The sequence below is a fragment of the Orcinus orca genome, chromosome 2 (genome assembly GCF_937001465.1).
Source record: "Orcinus orca chromosome 2, mOrcOrc1.1, whole genome shotgun sequence".
NCBI classification, from domain to species: Eukaryota; Metazoa; Chordata; class Mammalia; order Artiodactyla; family Delphinidae; genus Orcinus; species Orcinus orca.
Window position 1 is genome coordinate 25,948,717 of NC_064560.1, and position 20,756 is coordinate 25,969,472.

The window sequence follows — 20,756 nt, forward strand, 5'->3', positions numbered from 1 at the left end:
ACCAACGCTTAAATGACTTACCTTCCCATCTGGGCCCCCAGTGGACCATCTCTGGACGCTCTGCACAGAGAAAGGAGATGGAGAATGAGTCAGTCCAAGGAAGGGAGGGGATGTGGAGCTCAGCCGTGGACGTGTGGGGACAGGCCATGATTAATGACGTGCATCTCTCTTGCCTGGCAGAGTCAAGTTTTTCACTTAGCCCTAAGTGACCCCTGCCACTCAGAAATGTAATTGCTTCACTTGCCAAACTGAAACAGATTCACTACTGAGTTTGGAAAATGAGACAACCTGATGGCGAAGCTGCCTCCTTCACCTGGGACAGCCGGGGAGTCAGCAGCATTGAAGGCCACGGAGGAGGGAGGAGATGTTGATCCCCAGGTTGCCCTTCCTACTTTCCTGCTCAGGTACTGGCTCTGATGGGCCCCGATCCCACCCGGGGGCTGAGATGCAAAATGCTGCAGACATCCTTCCTTGACTGGGATCCCTGCCTGACATTTGGTCTCTAATTTATGGTCAAAGTGATTCTCTTTACTGCAAGAGTGACAAGTAATGTATTCATTTGCTTAAACACGAAAGTGAAAATTGGGGGATTTAGCTTCAATAGGTTTGACTAATTTACCCTTCAATGTGGTTACACCCAGTTTTCATTCCGCCGGCTGGGTATGAGTGTACAAGTTCTATATGCCCTGTGTCATCAAACACACACATTTTCTTTAGGCTGATGAGCAGGAAGGAATATCTCACTTTGCTTTCATCGGCATTTCCCTGATCACGAGCTGATCAGCTTCTCATATGTTGATTGGACATTTTTGTTTCCTCTTCTTTGAGTTGCTTGCTTATATCCTTTGCCCATGGTTTCTATTTTTATAGTCCTTTTGTATTGATTTTAGGAATTCTTTATACTTTATGGCTTTAAGTCCTTTGCTGGATATTTATGATATTTCTCCTGGTTTGTCGCTTGATTTTAATTTTCCTTGTGGTCTCTATTAGGAAACTGGAGTTTTAAATTCTGATGTAGTCAAATTGATCAGTCTTTTCCCCTTTGATTTTGCTTTCTTGTGCCTTAATTATGAAGGTCTCCCATCCTCCTAGAGAGATTCCCCTATATTTTCTTGTAATATTTTTCAGATATTGCCTAATATTGCCATTTTAACTGAGGTTATCCATCTCTCATTTTTTTAGGAAATGTTGTGAAGTGGGGATTTAACTTAATTCCCCCTCAACTATACAGCCACTAGTGCTAATACCCATCAGTGACTGCTTCTCCACCCTCCCCCTTCCTATGGCCACTGCCTGAAATGACGTCTATACACATGTACTAAATTCCACATCTACTTTGTTTTGTGTCTGGGCTGCATATTCCGTTCCATTGACGTATTTGCTGATTACCGTTCTGTTAACACGCTGAATCACAATAGCTCCAGAATATTTGCAATCTGAGGGCTGGCTCCACATCTTGTTCTTTTTCAACACTTTCTTGGCTCTTCCTGTGCACAGGAATTTTAGCATCAGCATCGTTTTGATGATTGTTCTTTGCTTGTTTCCTTTCCTTTCCCAGTTGAGTCTTTCACCCTTTTCTCTCCCCCACCCCACTAGTTTCGTCGCTTTGCTTACTTTGTCACCCACACTTCTCGTTTTCCTCCGTTTTCTTTGGGGAGGTGAATAGAGCCCTGGAGGGGAAATCAGGGAATCTGAGTTTTAACGCGAGTTCCGTCACCAGCGAGCTGTGTAACCTTGGGCAAGTGATGTCTCCTCTCTGGGTTTTAGTGTCTTTTTCTATAAAACGAGGGAGTGGCCAAGTTCTGCTCTTCTTTCACAGGGCAGCCCATTCTTCCAAGTGACTCAACTCTACTCATCAACGTAGGACGTAGCAAAGCCCTCCTTTCTCTCTCTGCAGCCTCCCACCCCAACCTTCCCCTCCGAACCGCCTGCACCTGTAGCCCCCTGACCCCTCATTCAGGTGTGTGATGACCAGGTGCTGCTGACCAAGATGCTTGGACTCAAGATTTCCAGGCTGCTCCTCAGCAGAACAAAGAAGGGGAACATCTGGGGCTGCCACGGGGAGGCTGAACTGGCTTCCCCTTTCCTGGAGTCCCACTTGAAGACACAGAGGGCCTTGCTGCCCTGCTTACCCGGGGAGGATTAGCTGACAACTCGCTGCCCACGTAACCACCACCTGTCGACCACGAGGCCTCCATCTTCAACCTTGCAAATGGCTGGGTGGTATTTGCCTTGTCCGGCTGCTGTGTTTGCGTTTCTAACTGTAATGGTCACAGTTAGAGAGTTAATGAGGCAATAGATGCTCTTCTGGGTAATTAAACGCTCAGTGAAGGTGAAGCATTAGCTCAGGCTGTCTGCATCCTCATTTGTCTGGAGGGAATGCTAGTGGACCACCCTACTCCTGTGAATTTTCTAAGGTCGTGGGGGAAGGTCTGTTCCATTCACCTGGGACACAATGTACCCTCTTCAGACATTTTAAAGAGGGTGTGTGTGGCCACTGTGGCTTGATGATTTGGTCTAAAGTTCTAGAAATTCTTGGAGGGCAGGATGGTTCACATCTGTACCCCCCATTGGAACATTTTTAATTTTTATATTTTTTATACAATTTTAAAGGTTACACTCCATTTACAGTTATTACAGAATATTGACTATATTCCCCGTGCTATACAATACATCCTTGTATCCTGTCTTACACCCAGTAGTTTGTGCCTCCCCTCCCCAACCCCTATGTTGCCCCTCCCCCACTCTCCCCACTGGTAACCACTAGTTTGTTCTCTATATCTGTGAGTCTGCTTCTTTTTTGTTATATTCACTACTTTGTTGTATTTTTTAGATACCACATATAAGTGATATCATACAGTATTTGTCTTTCTCTGTCTGACGTAATTCACTGAACATAATACCCTCCAAGTCCATCCATGGTGCTGCAAATGGCAAAATTTCGTTCTTCTTTTTTTTTTTAAGTTTTTTTTTTTAACATCTTTATTGGAGTATAATTGCTTTACGATGGTGTGTTAGTTTCTGCTTTATAACAAAGTGAATCAGCTATACATATACATATATCCCCATATCTCTTACCTCTTGCGTCTCCCTCCCACCCTCCCTATCCCACCCCTCTAGGTGGTCACAAAGCACCAAGCTGATCTCCCTGTGCTGTGTGGCTTCTTCCACTAGCTATCTATTTTACATTTGGTAGTGTATATATGTCCATGCCACTCTCTCACTTCGTCCCAGCTTACCCTTCCCCCTCCCCGTGTCCTCAAGTCCATCCTCTAGTAGGTCTGTGTCTTTATACCTGTCCTGCCCCTAGGTTCTTCATGACCTTTTTTCTTTTTTTTTAGATTCCATATGTATGTGTTAGCATATGATATTTGTTTTTCTCTTTCTGACTTACTTCACTCTGTGTGACAGACTTTAGATCCATCCACCTCACTACAAAAACTCAATTTCGTTTCTTTTTATGGCTGAGTAACATTGCATTGTATATATGTGCCACACCTTCTTTATCCATTCATCTGTCGATGGACATTGTTCTTCTTTATGGCGGAGTAATATTCCATCGTGTATGTATATATTTATATATATATATCTTGTCTTCTTTATCCATTCTGTCGGTGGACTTGGAAATTGACCCCAGAAGCAAGAAACTGCCTCACCCAAGGTTGTATGTCCTACCGGGGTGATTCACTGCCGCTGATTGCTGGTGCCCGTACACAAAGCCCTGGCCCCCGCCTAAACTCAAGACAGCTCACAAAGCTCCCCAGCCCAGCGGAGCCTCAGCTGCCACTGCTTTGCCGGCCGGCTCCTCCCTTGGCCCAGTCTTGCCGTCCTCATCTCCTCACAGCTGTGTCTCCAAGAACATTCACCCAAACCTGCACGTAGCTCTCTGTCTCAGAGTCTGTCTGGGGACCCTGACTTCAGACACACAGAGGACACGCACACCGCATCGTCAGCCTGGGTACCAGCACCTTCTTTGGGGTCAGGGGCTCCCATGTCTCCACCTCCTTCACGTGGAGTCTGACCCAGAGCACTCACGCAGTGTTCATTGAATGAATGAATGAATGAAAACAAAGTGTGGTGGATGAGATGGGAGAAGTTTGGAATTATGTTCAGGCATATCAAAGTGAAAAACAGGAAAAATTCACAAAAAGTCCCTTTTAAGGCAATTTCTGAGAGAGCATGGAAAGTGACCCTGGGGAGCGTATGTTGAGATGGTACAACTTTTACTATATTGCCCAGTGGGCGTTTTTGTTATCTTTTCAGCAAAACGCCTTCAGATTTGGCAGGTGGGTGGTGGGACTTGAACTGGCCGGCAGCCTATGACCTGAAGGCGTGCGGATGCTCTCAGCTCCTTGCTGACTCTCTCAGGGACCCACAGGCAGGTCACGGCTGTTCTCAGCTGAGCCGTGTCTTTATCCATCCCCCCTCCCGCCCCAGCCCTGAGCTCTGCTGACACCGGCCTTGAACTTCTGGCTCAGGTCTGTGGGCTCCTCTGTACCCCTCCCACCAGGCGGGTCTGCTGGCTGCCAGGCTTCCATCCAGGGACTTTGCACTTGGCTTTTCTTCTCTCAACCTTGAGGCCACCCTAAGAGGTTGTTCGTGTCCTTCAAGAATCCAGTCTGCGGTGAGCTCAGGACAGTCCCAAGGGCAGGAATCTGGCCTAGCTGTTCTTCTTTGCCCTGCAGCAAAGAGTCATTATTACTGGGATTTTTCCACTTTTGTTGACCTTTTCCATGGTCACAAGGAGTTCGATTTTTTCTTTTTTTTTTTTTGGTATGCGGGCCTCTCACTGCCGTGGCCTCTCCCGTTGCGGAGCACAGGCTCCGGACGCGCAGGCTCAGCGGCCATGGCTCACGGGCCCAGCCACTCCACGGCATGTAGGATCTTCCCAGACCGGGGCACGAACCCGCGTCCCCTGCATCGGCAGGTGGACTCTCAACCACTGTGCCACCAGGGAAGCCCAGGAGTTCGATTTTTTACGAGACTTTTTGTTCTTCCTTCACTCAGGCTCTTTCCAGATACAATCGTTGTCCAACACTTGGACTGGAATATCCGGAGAGGCAATAGTAACAAATTAACACTTACTGAGTGCTGCTGATATGATGAGCTAAGGCTTAGGTTATACACACATCCCAACACTCCTAGGAGATGCAGCCCAGGGAGGGTAAGTAGCTTGTCCAGTTTACTGCGGATGAAGTAAAGTTTCGGGAAGCTGCCCAAGGTAACACAATGAGTCAGGGCTGGGATTTGAGCCTGGCAGTCTGGCTCTACAGGCCACCCACTGGGGTACCTCTAGACGGGACTGCTCTGCTGAATAGTGTGACAGTTTTCAAAGAGCCCTAGGTCACTTGGGTTATAATCTCAGCTCTGTTTTGGACTTCCTGGGTGAGCTCCGGAGAATCACCCAGCTCTTCTGGGCCTTAGTGAAACAAGACTGCTTCTTTGAGTCACCTGAAGATTCACACTGGCTGGGTGATTCTAGAAACCCTCTTTCTTCTTCCCTCCATCAGTTAAAATCTTCCTCTCCTAGCCCATCTTCCCTTTTTTTTTTTTTTTTTTTTTTTTTTTTGCTGTACACGGGCCTCTCACTGTTGTGTCCTCTCCCGTTGCAGAGCACAGGCTCCAGACGCGCAGGCTCAGTGGCCATGGCTCACGGGCTCAGCCGCTCTGCCGCATGTGGGATCTTCCCGGACCTGTGTCCCCTGCATCGGCAGGTGGACTCTCAACCACTGTGCCACCAGGGAAGCCCATCTTCCCATTCTTGACATAGAACACCGGTGGCATTTGGGGAGAAAGGATAGTTTCCTGGTACAAAGAAAACTTCAATGCCTACTCCCTTTCAGGGAAGAGGTGAACAGCTGGTTTGCTACTGGTGCCAACTCTTGCAATATGTTTAAGTATGGGTGCCCCTGATCAGCAAAGAAACTCTATGGTTCCAGCCAGCATCAGAAGGTGGTTCAGAAGTGTTATTCTCTCATGAGCTATGGGAATTAATAGGGAACTTGATATCGTTTAACTGCCTCTCCAAGGGCAAGACAGTTGATTGTTGCTATTTTAGTTTCTTCCTGGTGTCGGATAATATTAACTAGTTGGGCTTCCCTGGTGGCGCAGTGGTTGAGAGTCCGCCTGCCGATGCAGGGGACACAGGTTCGTGCCCCGGTCTGGGAAGATCCCACATGCCGCGGAGCGGCTAGGCCCATAAGCCATGGCCGCTGAGCCAGCACGTCCGGAGCCTGTGCTCCGCAACGAGAGGCCACGACAGTGAGAGGCCCACATAACGCAAAAAAAAAAAAAAAAAATTAACTAGTTAACATCTGACATCCTAAGTCTTTGTACTGTGCTTAAAATTTCCTTTAAGGGACAATCAAACAAAGAGAGTCACAGAGTTTCAGCTTGTTGGCCGTGGAATGTGATTTAGCCACCAGAGTGGCCAGATGACGGCAGCGTGACATCTGTCTCAGCTGGCCTGTGGCCCAAACAGAAAGGACCGATAGTTTTGGCCTAAGAACCTGTTTTCCCTTGTAAAAGGTAACTATCTTATGGGTAACATACCAAGGTACTATTCATGAGTTGTTCCCACCAGTATGGAGTTATACAATTCTTAATAGAGAAACTGTAATTTAAGAGCAGCTTTTCTTAGAGGGAGCAAGTGAATTTCTCATTTTCTCATTTCTCTTTCTGGCAAAAGTGCTTGAAAATATCCAGTATCCAATATCTCCCCTCCCTTTCTATCCTCTTTTAAGTCCACTCCCGTGGAGCTTTCTCCTCCTCAACCCCGTGAAATCCTTCTTCTCAAGGACACTAACAACCTCTGTGCTGTCAAATCTCACTGTCCATTCTCTCTCCTGCTTTGCCTGACCTGTCAGCACCACTGACCTTCTGGGGGCCTGGATGGATTCCCCACATGCTGGGTGGGGGGTGTGCTGTACAGAGAGGAGCACTGAGCCTGGAGGATTCACCACTATGGCAGCAAGCCGAAGGAGCCTGCTGTTTGGGGAGAGACGTTACTCCACACTGAAAACTGCTTGCTGTGAACACGACCCTGAGAAACAGCCTTGGTAAAGAGCAGTGAGGCCACATGGTCTCAGTACACCTGGCAAGAGTATGCAGGGCCCAGGGCCGTTCGCCTCTCCCAGCAGCGTGTCCCAAAGGCCATCACTCTCCAGTTCTCAAACGTCAGGTCTCCAGCCTAGCCCTGACTACTGATCATTGGCAAATATCTCATCATTAACCTACACCTCATCATGTGATGTATGTAACCGTAACCAACGCGCTGATCATCTACCATGGCGTGAGCCTGGAAGTGGCCTCCTTTAATCTCCACAGCCTCCCAGGAAGAGCAATATTTCCTGGCTCATACAGGCTACTAATTCAATCAGTGAACAGTCAGTGGTGGAACTGAGATTCCCAGCTGGGTCTGCCTGGTTCCAAAGCCTATTGTCTTGATGCCTCTCACACTTCCCGACTCAGTCTGCAGCGTTGCATGAAGTGCACACATGGGAGGGGATGAGGGAAGAGGCATGGACCAAGGATCACACGTTGAGGGACCTTGAAGAAGCCAAGAGGTGAACTTTTTACAAGAGGGACGTGAGCATCAGGACACGAGAGCTTAGGTAGATAAAGTCTGAGATGGGGCCAGCACCTGACTACTGGCGTAGAAAAGGCATTAGTGGTGGAAGCTCCTCATCTTCTCTGACTACTAGACTGTCAGTCAGAGCCGGGTTTTCAGATTAGCTGATTGATAGCTTGTCCACGTCATAAGACATGGAGAACTTGAGGCGATGTCTTTCCAGAGGTGGAGGGGACGTAAGGGAACGTAGGGCTGCAGGACCGGCCGGCTGGGAGTGGAGGTGACCCAGGGAAGGAGGCTGATGATGCACTGCTGGTCTCTGGAGTCAGGCAGACCCAGTTCAGACCCCCAGGCCACCACCTCTTAGCTCTTTGGAGAACCCTTTCACATCCCAGACTCTACATCTTTCTCATTTATGAAATAGGCATTGTGATACCCGTGTCTCAGGTTTTTGTGGGAATTGAATGAGCTAAAGCACTGTGTACAGATTTGAATGTGGTTGAAAAAGAGATCATTACACTTTCAACTCCAAAGTAGTGTCATGTGGAGCAACTAAGCCCGTGCGCCACAACTACTGAGCCTGCGCTCTAGAGCCCACGAGCCACAATTACTGAGCCCACGCGCCTAGAGCCTGTGCTCCCAACAAGAGAAGCCACCGCAATGAGAAGCCCACGCACACCGCATACAGGGGAGGCTTGTTCTACCCTGTCCTCATCAGCATGATGCTCAATTGCTCATTTGTGTCACGTGTTCATCATTTAACACAGGACACCGAGATCTTCTTTCCCAAACACGTCACCCCACCCCCAAATCTGAGAGCCAGGTTGTGATTCAGACCCTGTTGTTAATCTGAATTTCCACTTAGGGCACTGGAACCTCTAATATTTCATATGATGAAAAATTACTTTTTCCCTCCGTGAAGAATGTGACAGTGACCACAAGGACATAGGATGATCCTATCATATCGGGATACCATCCTATCTTCCTTCTTCCTCTCTTCATGTCTTTGCCTCCCTCTCTTCTTTGAGCAACTTGTGTTGTTCTAAGACCGTTGATGGCTTTCACCAGTAGCCCCTTGATGTATTGTGGACAGTCTGGAGTTACTTTTGGGGGGTTAGCATTTGACAGTATTTACAACATGTCTTGGACCTGCTCTCCTCTCTTCTGTGATGTGAGGCCCTGCTGTTATCCTGACAGCTCAGACTTTACTCCGTGACCCATGTGGATTTTTCCAAGCCTGTAAGGTGGTGCTCTCCCATCACGATCCCCCGGGCAGCCCCACTTGTCCCCAAGGCTCAGCTATGATCTTGGTGCGAAATCTGTAACTAAATCTACATTTTGCTACTGAGCTCCAGGCCTGCTTCTTTATTAACCTAGTAGATACTTCCACCTGGATATGCTAAAGGGCCTTTAAACTCAGTATGTCCAAAATGGAAATGGTTATTCCTTGACCTCACAAACCTTTTTGCTCCTCTCCTTTGTCCTCCATATCGCTTGATAGTACTGTTGACCCTTTAGTTCTTTAAGCTAGAAAATGAGGGTCTTTAAATCCTCACCATGCATACCCCGTATCGCACAAAGGCTTTCTGGTCTTTTTGTCTCCAAGCATCCTTCAGTTTAGCCAGAATGGCCTTCCTAAATTGGACAAGAGTTCATAATTCTCCCCTGCTGAAGATCCTTCAATAGCCACCCATCTTGCCAGGATGAAGTTAGAAACCCTTAGTTTACTTGGTGGTAACTTGGTCTCTGCTAACTCTCCAGTTTTGCTGGTTTAATAGGCAAATCCTCTCGCACAAGGACTTGCATGGATTCGTATTGTTTTTTATTTGAGATTTGTCATCACCTTCTTCTCTGTTTCTGATGACAAATTCCTAGGGGGCGAGCACTGTGCTTTACGGTTTGTGGAAATTCCAAAAGCTTCACGGGGAGCCGGGCCGCCTGCATGGAGCCCTTTGTTTGCACGGTTTGCCCGGACGAGGCAGCAAAGTTGGCAGACGGGCACCTTGCAGGCCCGTCACCTCTGCCAGCCATGGCTGAGGAACCTGCCATGAAACCTAGGTCTTCTGGGTTTCCTTGTCTGTGAAATAAGCTTGTTGATGGGAGTTTCATCTCTAGGTTTTCCTCAAACTCTTGTCTGTCTGTGGTCACAATCCTGGGCTCATGCAATGTCACAGCCACACACGAGAGGGAAGCATTGGCTAAACTGTGTTGAGAAGCCCACGTCAGTTTGACTCTACCTTGGAAGTTGATTTTGCTTTGTTTCAGCAAATAATGGTGACGAAGATCACGGTAGAGTGAATGCAGTTTATCTCTCAGAGCATGAGTGTTGCATAATGTCATTATTTGTCTGGATGGGAGGATCCCTTAACCTACCCAGAGGGGCACATGAGTCAGAGGGGGTGGTGTCCACCAACCCTTCAACCCTATGAGGGATGATGCCAAAGTTCTCTTTGCAAAGTGGGCCACGATCACTTCCCTGGAGTCCAACTGAAATCCTTCTGACTGAAATAAGCTCTTCTGATCCTGTCCCAAGTGGGGATGAATAACAGATGGGGGGACCGTATAAGAAAACTTCAAATATTTAAAATGATTCATTGCCAATATTACATCTCGGTTTATTTCAGGATGAAAAATTTCAATTTGTTCAAACTCTTTTTTCCTCACAGGATGCTCTGAGTTCTGCCTTTGGCTGTGGCATAAGAATTTGCTAATAAGGATTCTGACCATGAATCCAAGGTAGAGCACAGATAGATCAGTGTCTCACTGAGGAATACTTAGAGCCACTCACATCCTTGGAGGAGCTCAACGTTTTGGAAATACCTGTTGTCTTTACCTGTGGAGAACGAAGGGCACTTTCCCTCTGCAGGCTCCAGGGGAGACTCCTTCCTACCTCTTCCAGCTTCTGCTGGTTCCAGGGGTCCCTGGGCTTGGGGCTGCATCCCTCCCGTCTCTGCCCCCCATCTTCACCCTGCATCCTCTTCTCTCTATGTCTTCCCCTTTTCTGTCTCTTATAAGGACACTTATCCTTGGATTTGGAGCCCATCTGGATAATGAAGGATGATCTCATCTCAAGATCCTTAACGTAATTACACCTGCAGAGACCCTTTACCCAAATATCTCATTTATAGGGTGAACATACCTTTTGGGAGCCACCATTCAATCCATCCTAAGACCTCTTCGCTTTTCAGCAGGGAGCTCTTGTCTTATGTCTTCTCTGAAGACTTTTATATGTATTTTTATGTATGAGGATGGATTTATAGTCACGACCGATAATACTTCCATATGTGCCCTGCGAACCTGGATGTTGCAGACTTTAGTGGTTCTCAGCCTCAAGTACCATCATTATTCAAATCTAACAAGTTGACAGTTGTAAGATGCACTATTACTTTATGTGCTACCTAAGAAAGAAAAAACTCTGCCAGTTAAGTGATGACCTACTGTCAAGTTCAAGATGCAGCTTGATTTCACTTGATGTGAGAGAATGCGCAACTGATGAAATGCAGCATAACCTATAAAAAGTCAATGTGAATCATGAAAGTTTTAAACATTAGGATAAAGAATGTCTAAAGTAACAGTGGCTCTTTTGCCAGGAGAAGAAACTTCTCAGAGTAGGTATATTCAAATATCTTAGTAACTTTCCTGTAAAAGCCTGGTTAGATGGTGGTTTTGTCAAGCTTTGGGGTCTGTACCAGTTACCTGGAGGTGCTTATTAAGTATATAGATTCCTGGTCTCACCTCTACTGATACATTGAATATAATACAGTTACCCCAGTAATACACTATACATCACTGCATAATGCTGATGTAGGAAGTTTGGGCTAGAACCCCCAAATCTGCATTTTTAACAGGCAACCCTGAGATTCTGATAGGGGTTATCTAGGAACCACTCTTGGAGGAATATGGGATCAGATTGATGCTTTTTAGTTCCAAATATTCCAACTTTGGACTAAGACTTTTCAACAATAAAAAGGAATATATTGGTACATGCAGCGACATGGATGAGTCTTAAAAATAGTTTGGTAAATGAAAAAAGAAGATAAAAGATTACACATTGTATGATTCCATTTATATGAAATTTGTGGAAGAGGCAAAACTCTTTAGACAGAAAGGAGGTTAGAGGTTGCTTAGAACTGGGGTTTGGGAGCAATAATTGGCTTCCAACGGGCACAGGGGAACTTTTGGGGGGTGTTGGATATGTTCTGAAACGGGATTGTGGTGGTGATTGCAAAACTCTATAAATTTACTAAAAATCACTGGACTGTACATTTAGAATGAGTGAATTTCATGATATGTAAAGTATACCTCAATAAAACTGATGAAAAATATCAATAAATATAGCTATTGCTATTACTATTTCTCTCATTCCACGATTGGTCTAACCTTCCTGGGCCTGAAAACCAGGAACAGTGATGGCCATAGGTGCAAGCAGCTGCCCTGCAGGCTCTGCTCTTAGTCTGGATAGGTGCTCTTGCGGTGGAGCAAAGACCAGGGTCACCTCAAGACTTGAGTGTGTCTCCTGATTACGCTTTTTGGACTCTGGGCACCTCTGCTCTTTCCACAGTTCATGGATTGTATAAGGTCTGGGGGCGGAGCAAACTCAGGATGCTGAAATCAGCTAGATTTTTGGTGTCAAAGGGGCAGTTCCATTGTCCGAAGTTGGAGTGTCTTTATTTGGGACTGATCCCCCAGCAACTAGTACAAATTCCCTGATGTGGATTCTTAGGAAGATCTGGGTTAAGAAGGCGGGCTCCTAGACCAGCCCAAAGTCTGCACGTTAGAAAAGCCAGGTTTTCAATCTGTTGGGCTCCCTTGGCCAAGTGTGTTATAACCAACAGATAACAGAGTCAACTGCACTCAAATCCCTGATATTTTTCCATGGCATAATCCATGTGTAATCCTTGGTCTTCTAGGTCATGATTTGGGAGGTTTACCTCTGGACAAGGGTCTTCAAGATCCAGCAATAATTACTCCTGTGTCCCTGTTTCAAAGAAGGTTGTCATTTTAGAACCAGGGCAAGATTTGAGGGTATAGTCCTGCAAAAGCAAATTTCAAAACTCTTAAACTTGTTCTTACAGGCATGACCTAAAAAAAAAAAAAAAAAAAATCGGGAACAGTGTTTTTCATGTAGGAGAGACTCTGTAAATATTTGCTGAACTGAATTCTAGTTACAACACTTCCTGCAGCCCCACCTTTGTTTAGTAAAAGTGGCCCAAATCGTGTTAGTGCTACAGAATTTTTGCATTTCCCCAGGAGCAAGTTTAACATCTCTAGTTACACATTCAGTGGACATACTTACACTTACACAGTCCAGTGTTCTGTCCCATTTGCATGGAGTACACAAGAAGACTGTATCTGACCAACAGGTAATGTTTACATAAAATGTTAAAATTGCTTAGAGAGGCTCCTAGGAACACATTCCCTGAGGACGTTTCTCTTCTACACTAATTCTCATTAGAGCATTCATGTTCACCAAGCGTGATCATCCAAAAATGTTTCTATACCATTAACTCCAGCCTCCCTCGTTCAAAAATGTTGCTGACTCACAGTGAACAAAGCTGTTTGATATAGCACAATAGGACTGCTAAGAATACATCCCCTGCTTTGCCTGCACAGGTTCTGAGCCTCGCAGTTTCTCTCTTTTGGTACCACTGGATGGAAGGAAGCTCACGAAATGAGGGCTTTTAGTTTTAAAAATCATTCTATTTCTTACAGCTCTCTTCCAGTGTTTCCATGGCTGGTGTCCAGCTTCACAGGAGGCGGAGGTGAGGCCACAGACCAAGGGTCTCTTGGTGCACTTACGTTTTTAAGGCTTATCGTAAGGTATGTCTGCATTTGGCATGGAAACCAGATGAGATAAAGGCAAATAATAAGTGGCAGTCCTAGAAGTAGCAAACATTACCCCGAAAATGGCATGGGGAAGGGGTGCACCGCCTATAAAGATGTATTTAGATAACTGAGGGTCCGAAAGGGTGGACCTTTGGTGAGCAAATATTTGCTGTTCTCTCTACAGGGTCACGTCTCTTTAACAAATGAGTGAGGAGAAAGAAAAGCAATTATTTACTTGTGGCACAAGAGAATGCTGGTTTATAACTCAAGATGTCCTCTTCTCTCCCTCCCTTCCTCTCGTCCCCTTCTTCATTCTGGAAAACATTTCTCGTTAAGATAAATAATACGAAAATTTACCTGCTTTTGCCACTCTTAGTCAACATAGAATTGGCAGTTCCAGCTAAAATAAGAAAACAAACAAAAAAGAAATACTCTACATCAAAATAAGTAAAATTACCTCTGTTCTGAGATGACGTGTGTGTAGAAATCCGTAGAGATAAAACAGAAAATGTTAGACTAATAATTTCAGCAAAGGTGTAGGATACAATATCAACACAGAAAAATCAATTACATTTCTATACCTTAACGGTGAACCGTCTGAGAAGAAAATTTAAAAAGCAATTCCATTTAAAATATTACGAAAAAAATACTTAGAAATAACCAAAAAGGCAAAAGAAATGTGATAAATGGAATATTGCCTGCCATATCAGTAAACAAAGGAAGTCACAGTCATCAGTGATTGCAGCCACAGCCTATGGTGAGCTGGTGAGCCCTGAGGGAACTCAGGGAGGAAACAGAATACCTGCCATCTAGCAGCCTTCAGACTGCAGCCACTCCATAAGGTGAGCCCTGAGGAAACTCAGGATGTGAAAACACAGGATACTGGTCCCAGAAGCTGAGGTGCATAGCAAAGGAGTGATTTCAGTGAGCCCAGACTCTTGCATCTTCCCATACATAGAAAAGTGCTAAATTCCTTAACTTGAGATAATCTGGTTTTTGTTAATTAACAATTATCTTTGATATTCAGACTACCTGCCCTTTGTTGCAAAACTTCTATATAACCTGGCTTCCCCCTGCTTCCTTGGAACAGTTCTCTCAGGGTTACTTGAGATGCTGTCTCCCGGGCTTGAAGTCCTAAAAATTTCTGCCGAATAAAACATAACTCTCAACTTTTAGGTTGTGAATAATTTTTTAGTTGACAAATGTATAACCAAAAAATTTGTTTGAAGAAAGTAAAGACACAGATATGGAAAGACAACCATGTTTGTGAATGAAAGACCATATTAGGATGACAATAAGAACCAAAGTGATCTACACATTCCATTGAACTTTATATATATCCCAACATCATTTTTTTGCAGAAGTAGAAAATCTCACCCTAAAATTCATACAGAATCTCGAGGGACCCTGAATAGACAAAGCAATCTTGAAAAGAAAGAAACAAGTCTTGGAAAAGAAAAAGTAAAGTAAAAAGAGAGAACAGATTTGGGTTTCTCACAATTCCAGATTTCATAACTTACTACAAAGCCACTATCATCAAAATAGTGTGGGTAAAGACAGCTATAAAGACCAGTGAAATAGAACAGAATACAAAAATAAACTCAAATATAGCTAATGTTGTTTGACAAGGTTGCCAAGATCATTTACGGGAAAAGTGCAGTCCTTTCAACAAACAATGCTGAGGAAACTACGTATCAACGTGCAAAAGAAGGAAGTTAGACCTCTGCCTTACACACACACACGTACACGCACACACATACATGCACACGCACACACAGGCGCACACACACACACAAATCTCAAAATGCATCAAAGACCTAAACATACAAGGTACATGTATGAAACACTTAAAAGAAAAACTAGAGGGAAAGCTTGATGACATTGGATTTGGATATGTCACCAGAAGTACAGGCAACAAAAGAAAAAATACATAAATTAGTATTCATCAAAATTCAAAATGTTTTTTTGCGTCAAGGTAAACTACCAAAAGAGTGAAAAGTCAATCCACAGAATGGGAAAAAAGATCTTTGCAAATCATGTGTCTGATAAAGTTGAATAGAATGGAACTTCTTGGAAATACCATAAAACTTTATCTCAAATCGCCTTTTCTCAACTATCCCAGACATTACTTGGTGACCTTTACTCTTTCATGCTTAATATTTCCATAATTAATCTTTTGATTATCCCTTCCTACTGATGCAAAATTTAAGGTTTTTATATCCTTTTCCTTCAGAGTTTGTCTTGACTACCACCGTTTCTCTTCCCTACTGAATTCAAAGAGTTTTCTAAGAGCATTTGGACCTACACCTTGAAGTAGTCCTAGTGTCTTCCAACTGGTTGACTTGGACATGGTTGAATTTTTCACAATCTGTGTGTGAACAGCCTACACATAGGAATGGAAATACATTGTTTCACAAACATCACATCGAGCAGTTTGGTGTATTCTCTCCACACCCTTCAGAAGTGATCTCTGTTACTCTTCTGTTTTTTTCTTTGACTCCAATTTTCTATACAGTGCATCCAAAACCAAAGTAAATGTGTGGACAGGGTGACCCTTAGTTCCATCTGAAGGTGGCCAAGGTGTTTTGGTCACTTCCCCCAGTTCCTTCTTCTGTCCCCTCCCCTCTATATTTCAGAGGCACTACCTATTCTTCTTCATCTTTGTATTTTTGCATTTACAGAATCTCAGAGTTTGAGGGAACTTGAAGGCCAATCACAGTCACAGAATAAGTGAAAGCATCAGATCATAACAGGAACAAAGTGTTACATCAATAAACATCTTTATTATAGAAGGAGTTGATACTCTTGTATAAGAAAATGCTCAGATTCTCAAAAAAGCATTCAAAGAATTCTTCTTAGGTAACATGCATTTCAACATCTGCTAGGTGTTCATCCAATCTGTCCTCAATGAGAACAATTTCTTCATGTCCTGGAGCAAGTACATCTATTGTTCTTGATCTGATAACTAGAAAAGTCTTGCATAATCGTGTTCATGATTTCTGGCCACAAATTCAGATGAGTAAGAAGAAAACACAGTTCTTTGTTTTTCTTGGAAGTGATCTTTTTTGGAAAATGGAAGCTGAAAAACATACTGTATTTTAGATACAGAACCAAGTCTCGGGGGTCCCCCTGATCATCAGGGACTGGATCCACAAAGACACTTATTGTCCCAGGTCCTTTGGTCCATTTAGGTCTGGCTGCTCTGCATGATGATCAATCCAGCTCCAGAGAGAAAAGAGATGGTTACTGCTTTGAGGTCTCAACGTCTAAATGTTGATATAAAAGAGAAAGAAGGGAGGATTTCCCTGGTGGCACAGTGGTTAAGAATCTGCCTGCCAATGCAGGGGACACAGGTTTGAGCCCTGGTCTGGGAAGATCCCACATGCCATGGAGCAACTAAGCCCATGCTCCACAACTACTGAGCCTGCGTGCCTAGAGTTCATGCTCCGCAACAAAAGAAGCCACTACAGTGAGAAGCCCACACACCGCAACCAAGAGTAGCCCCCACTCGCCCCAACGAAGACCCAACGCAACCAAAAAACAAAACAAAACAAAAACCCCTTATTAAAAAAAAAAAAGAGGGAGAGAAAGAAATGAAAAAGTCTTAACATAATTGCCTATACGAGTGTGTGGGTAAACTTGCTTGGAACTGTGCTGGGAGAAAAGACGCTACATCAGAAGACTCTTTTCTTATTTTCCAGACCACAGAGATTTTCTTTCAGATGTTGTCTGAAAGGTTTCACATGACACAATATTCTGGCATTCACAACAGAAACAGATAGATATCAAGGACTATTGCTCAAAAATACAGAAATTCAATGTCATTTATCCTATTATTTGGTCACAAACTCTTGAAGTTGCTTCCAATCAAGTCTGTGTTCCTCATCATTAAAACATCTTTTGTTCTCCCTCATGGGGAAAAATCCTAACCTCATGGATACGGTCTAATGTACACAACAATGCTAGTGGGATCCAAGTGAGACAGCTCTTTCGTTACTCACTGTCTAGCAAACACCAGATTTACTGTCACATGTATGCAACATAATAAAAAAGAGATGCCATTTTTATGTACCCCAGAATTTATTTGCCACAGAAACTGTATGTTCTACAGAAAATAAGGAGAAAAAGAAATTTTCATTTCCTATCTTTTCAGAAATTAATTAAAATAACAACCAAATAATAACCCAAAGCATGGAAAAATGATCATGGCTTAGTTCTGTGAAGTAGAGAAAAAAATAGAAATAAAAATAATTTTAATTGCTGACATACTCGAGGGGAAATGTAGCATTGATAGGAGCAACAGCATCAATTATACTACCCAACATTTTGAGTGATTACTATTTACCAGGAAGCACTCTCAATGAATCAAACATCCTATGAAGTAAGCTCAACTATTGAGTCATTTTACAGATAAAGAAACCACAGAGGTTATTGATTTGTCCAAGGCCACATTGAAGGTGATTATTTTTGTCATTTTTGTAAACCTCAAGAGACACCGTCTTATATGGATGTTTGCACATTTATCCCTCCTTTCCTACTTCCTGCTTCCACCCTTAATCTGACAATAGGGTGGGTAAGGTGGATAATTTTTTGGGGGGGAAGGGGAACATTGGCAGAAATCTTCTTGCATTACATTTGTACTTTATGGAAAATGGGTAATTAATTGCAAGAAGGGAGACTGCTAGAGCTGATTTTCCAACTTTTCCCAAGGGCACCCCATGGTTAAGGTAAGCCCACCTGCTCCAGTAGCACACCTGGATTCACACTGCAGGTGAGCAAGATATATTTGGTATTTCACACATATCCTGCCATGCTAGGTGTAGTTCCATTCTTCTCCCAACGGGTCACCTGCACCAACATTCAATGACGCCATTGAGAGACACCAGGTTAGATGTTCTAAGGATCATTCCATGTCTGGTGAGGAAGTTATCCAAAATTGGGTGGCCCCAGTGACTACCTCACATTGAGGACAGTCAGAATTTGCCCCATGAGCTCAATTATAGAGATCACAAATGGTTGTGGGCCCAAGAATACACTAGTTGGTATTCCACAGCCTGACCTTCCCTTGTGTGCTCTCTGAGTGTGGATGTTACTTGGATTTCAGCTGATGATTTTTCTTCCTTGGTCAGTCCTCTGAGTATTCAGCTCCCCTGACTTCTGCACCACTGAAGACACTCATTCAAATGGCAGGTGTCCAGTCAGAATGTTGTGGAATTTTAATATCCAGACACACTCAACAGCAATTACAGTGTTGCTGATAGCAATTTAATAGCAATACCAATTCCCTCTTTATAAGAAGGTTAACATCCTTGATGTAGTGAGCTATTTTCTAACCTTTGCCCTCTTCTAATCTTTGGCTCATTTATATTGCATTCTTTCAAGAGTCATGAAGAATATAAGATATCAACCTAATTTGTGAGCTAACAAATCAGTTTGCCCTGGTTTCACGACGCTGGTAGAGGGAAGACTGTCTATTACTCACAACAATTGCTGTAACCAAAATAAGAGTATCGTTTTCCAGCTTTGTTGAGACATAATTGACATATAACGTTGTATAGTCTTAAGGTTTACGATGTGATGATTTGGTGTATGTATATATTGCGGAAATGTTCACTACGACAAAGTTTGTTGTGCTAGTTCCTTGAGCCCCTATTTCTAAAGGTTGAAGTGAAGGGGCCAGGTGATACCTGAACATGCAGTGAGTTGAGTTATAGGAGAAAAGGCTTGAGTCTAGGGCCCCTGGATCAAGTATAGTGGGCACTCAGCATCCCTGCCCTTTCTCTGGAGGGAGATATTTTCTTTATATTACTGGACAGTAAACACACCTTCCATTTCTCTGGATGGAGCCACGATCTCTATATTGCAAGACTGTTCACTGTACAAATGTCCTGAAAAAATTAATGTGGGATGAAGGGTAGTCAGTGCCTCTGCTTACTGGGTGTACAGAAATGCGAAAAACTGTGCAACGTTATCTCCCAAGGGGCACTTACCCACTTCTAACAGCTGACTCCTGATTTCATTAGTAGCCTTCATCCTCCACTAGACTATAAACTCAAGGCATTTAACAATAATTTATTTCTGTCTACATTATTTATTGATAAAACAATGTCTGGCACATAAAAATTTTCAATAAAATTTTGCTGAATGAATCAATGAAAGAATGGCAAAATATGCAAGAACTAATCAAAATGCTAAAGAATAGACAAATGATGAAGAAATTAAAATAATGAATATGATACACTACTTAAAACAAGCAAAGTATAATACTGGATTTTTAAAATAATATTTGATAGCTTCAGAAAATACTTCTGTTAGGTCAAAGGAAAGTATACAATTTGTATGTTGAAGATTATTTTGATGTTTAAATAAAATAGAAACTCACACATTTGTAAAGGAAAATCATGAAGGAAAATGTACCAAACGTTAAATGTAATGGGCTAGTTACAGGTTATCTTTATTCTCTATCCTTTCCTTTTTTTCCCCCAAATTTCTGTAATTTGCCTGTATAACTTTAATGATCAGGAGAAACAAACATCCTTATCTTTTTCATTGAAATATAGTTGACTTATTATATTATATTATTTCAGATGTACAACAGAGTGATTTGTTATTTTTATAGATTATACTCCATATAAAGTTATTATAAAATATTGGGTATATTCCCCATTATTCTAGGTTGTAGGGTTTTCCCTTTCAGCACTTTAAATACATCATGCCATACCCTTCTGCCTACATAGTTTCTACAGAAAAATCAGTTGATTGCCCGATAGAGTTTTCCTTGTATGTGACTCGTTTTTCTCTTGCTGTCTTTAGAATTCTCTCTTTAAGTTTTGCCGTTTTAATTATGATATGTCTTGGTGTGGACCTCATTGGTTTTATCTTGTTTGGGACTCTCTGTGCTCCCTGCACCTGGGTAGCTTTTCCCGTTTTCAGGTTCAGGAAATTTTTTGCCATAATTTCATCAAATACACTTTCTGCTACTTTCTCTCTCCTACTTTTGGGACCCCTACAATGTGAATGTTAGTATACCTGATGTTGTCCCAGAGGTCCTTTAAACTGATCTGTTTTTTAAAATTTGTTTTTCTTTTTGCTGTTTTTATTGCACGATTTCCATAATTCTATCTTCCAGATCACTTATGAATTCTTCCATATCACATAATCTGCTATTAATTCCATCTAATGTGTTTTTCACCTTAATTATTGTATTCTTCAGTTCTGACTGGTTATTTTTTAAAATATTTTCTAGTTACTTGTTAACATTCTCACTGTGTTAATCTACTCTTTTCCCTAGTTCAGTTAGCATTCTTATTACTAATGCTTTGAACTGTGGTAAACTATTTTGGTAAGTTATTTATCTGTT

General features: G+C 43.1%; 1 protein-coding gene across 5 annotated transcripts in view; it reads left to right on the plus strand.

Annotated features, from left to right (window-relative positions):
• Positions 1-227: 227 nt before the first annotated feature.
• LOC101273575 (dihydrodiol dehydrogenase 3) overlaps positions 228-20,756 on the plus strand; it is a 42,081-nt gene continuing 21,552 nt past the window's right edge. The window contains exons 1-2 of one of the 5 annotated variants that reach the window (XM_049705301.1): positions 228-404; positions 13,283-13,332. In XM_049705301.1, coding sequence (XP_049561258.1) covers positions 292-404; positions 13,283-13,332 — 163 coding nt within the window. In that variant the 5' untranslated portion in view covers positions 228-291. The remainder of the gene's footprint in view (positions 405-13,282; positions 13,333-20,756) is intronic. The other 4 variants (XM_033409093.2, XM_033409092.2, XM_033409094.2 and 1 more) reach the window with 4 other exon arrangements.